Source organism: Bison bison, unplaced genomic scaffold (genome assembly GCF_000754665.1).
Source record: "Bison bison bison isolate TAMUID 2011002044 unplaced genomic scaffold, Bison_UMD1.0 scf7180017845310, whole genome shotgun sequence".
Classification (NCBI taxonomy): Eukaryota; Metazoa; Chordata; class Mammalia; order Artiodactyla; family Bovidae; genus Bison; species Bison bison.
In genome coordinates, this window is record NW_011475883.1 from 13284 (window position 1) to 14396 (window position 1113).

At 66.4% G+C, this 1113-nt stretch overlaps 1 protein-coding gene across 1 annotated transcript in view; it reads left to right on the forward strand.

Annotated features, from left to right (window-relative positions):
- Positions 1–1113, forward strand: part of LOC104983890 (proline dehydrogenase 1, mitochondrial-like) — a 17132-nt gene that overhangs the window by 8397 nt on the left and 7622 nt on the right. The window contains 2 exon segments of the mRNA XM_010833418.1: positions 31–65; positions 351–500. Of these exon segments, the coding sequence (XP_010831720.1) occupies positions 31–65; positions 351–500 (185 nt within the window).

Here is a 1113-nt window from a genome sequence, read left to right on the forward strand (position 1 = left end):
CTGACCCTTCCCATCTCCTTTCTCCTTCAGGTCCTGTTCCTCAGCCTTGGAGCGTGATGGCTGCGGTGAGTCAAGGGGAGCCAGTCAGGAGTGAGCCCTCTCCCCTCGCACACACCTCTTGCCTTGGGACCCAGGGCTGCTACTGCAGCTCCAGCCCGTGTCCCCAGGTGCCCTGGCAGGTGACACGCCCTCCTGGCCTTCCTTGGGGCCTGGGCTCTGCCTTCCCCACCTGGGTGTGACCCAGGCTGAGTCAGGGAGCGGGCACGGGCCGCTTTGGAGGCAGAGCGGGTGCAGCTCTGGCAGGGGCCATGTGCAGGGCCGTGGACTCAGGCTGGCACACCCGCCCCCAGGTGTCAGTAAGAGGGAAAAGCAGTTCCAGGCGCACCGGGCCTTCGGGGACCGCAGGGACGGGGTCACCAGCGCCCGCACCTACTTCTATGCCAGCGAGGCCAAGTGTGACAGCCACATGGAGACCTTCCTGCATTGCATCGAGGCCTCAGGTGAGGCCTGGGTGGCCCCCGCTTCAGGGACACTGGGGGGCGAGCTCGAGGCAGGGGCTGGAGCGTTCACCCAGGCTTTGGTCCGCGTCTTGGTGGCTGAGGTCAGGAGGTGGCCTGGGCTCACACACCCAGTCTAGCCCGTTGCTTCCTGAGGAGCCTGGCTGGCCCCAGGTGCCCAGATGCGGACCTGCCGGGGGGCTTGGATCTCGTCACACGGCGCTTGGCTTTGCCAAGGGCAGCACTGTCCCAGGGGCTGCGGCTGTGCCCTCCCGGATGGAGATGCTGCCCTGCGTGGCCCTTGGGCAGGACCACCCCCTCGCGAGGCAGCTCAGCCGGAAGACATGCAGGCCTCAGTGTGCTTCAGTCTCAGAACCCCAGCGGGTCCCCAACGGCTCCCCAACAGCTCTCCTGTTAGGGCCCCGACACTGTGAACACTTCAGGGGCAGGATGAGGACCACCCAGAGGCAGCCTGCTGGGGTCAGCATCGGGCACCTGACTGGTCGCATAGACAGTGGCTGCCTGGTGTCTGGGGCTCAGGGCGTCTCCTTGGTTCTGGCCTGGGGACAGACGAGCAGAGGTGTGATCATGGGCTTCCAGCAGCCAGACAGGAGGG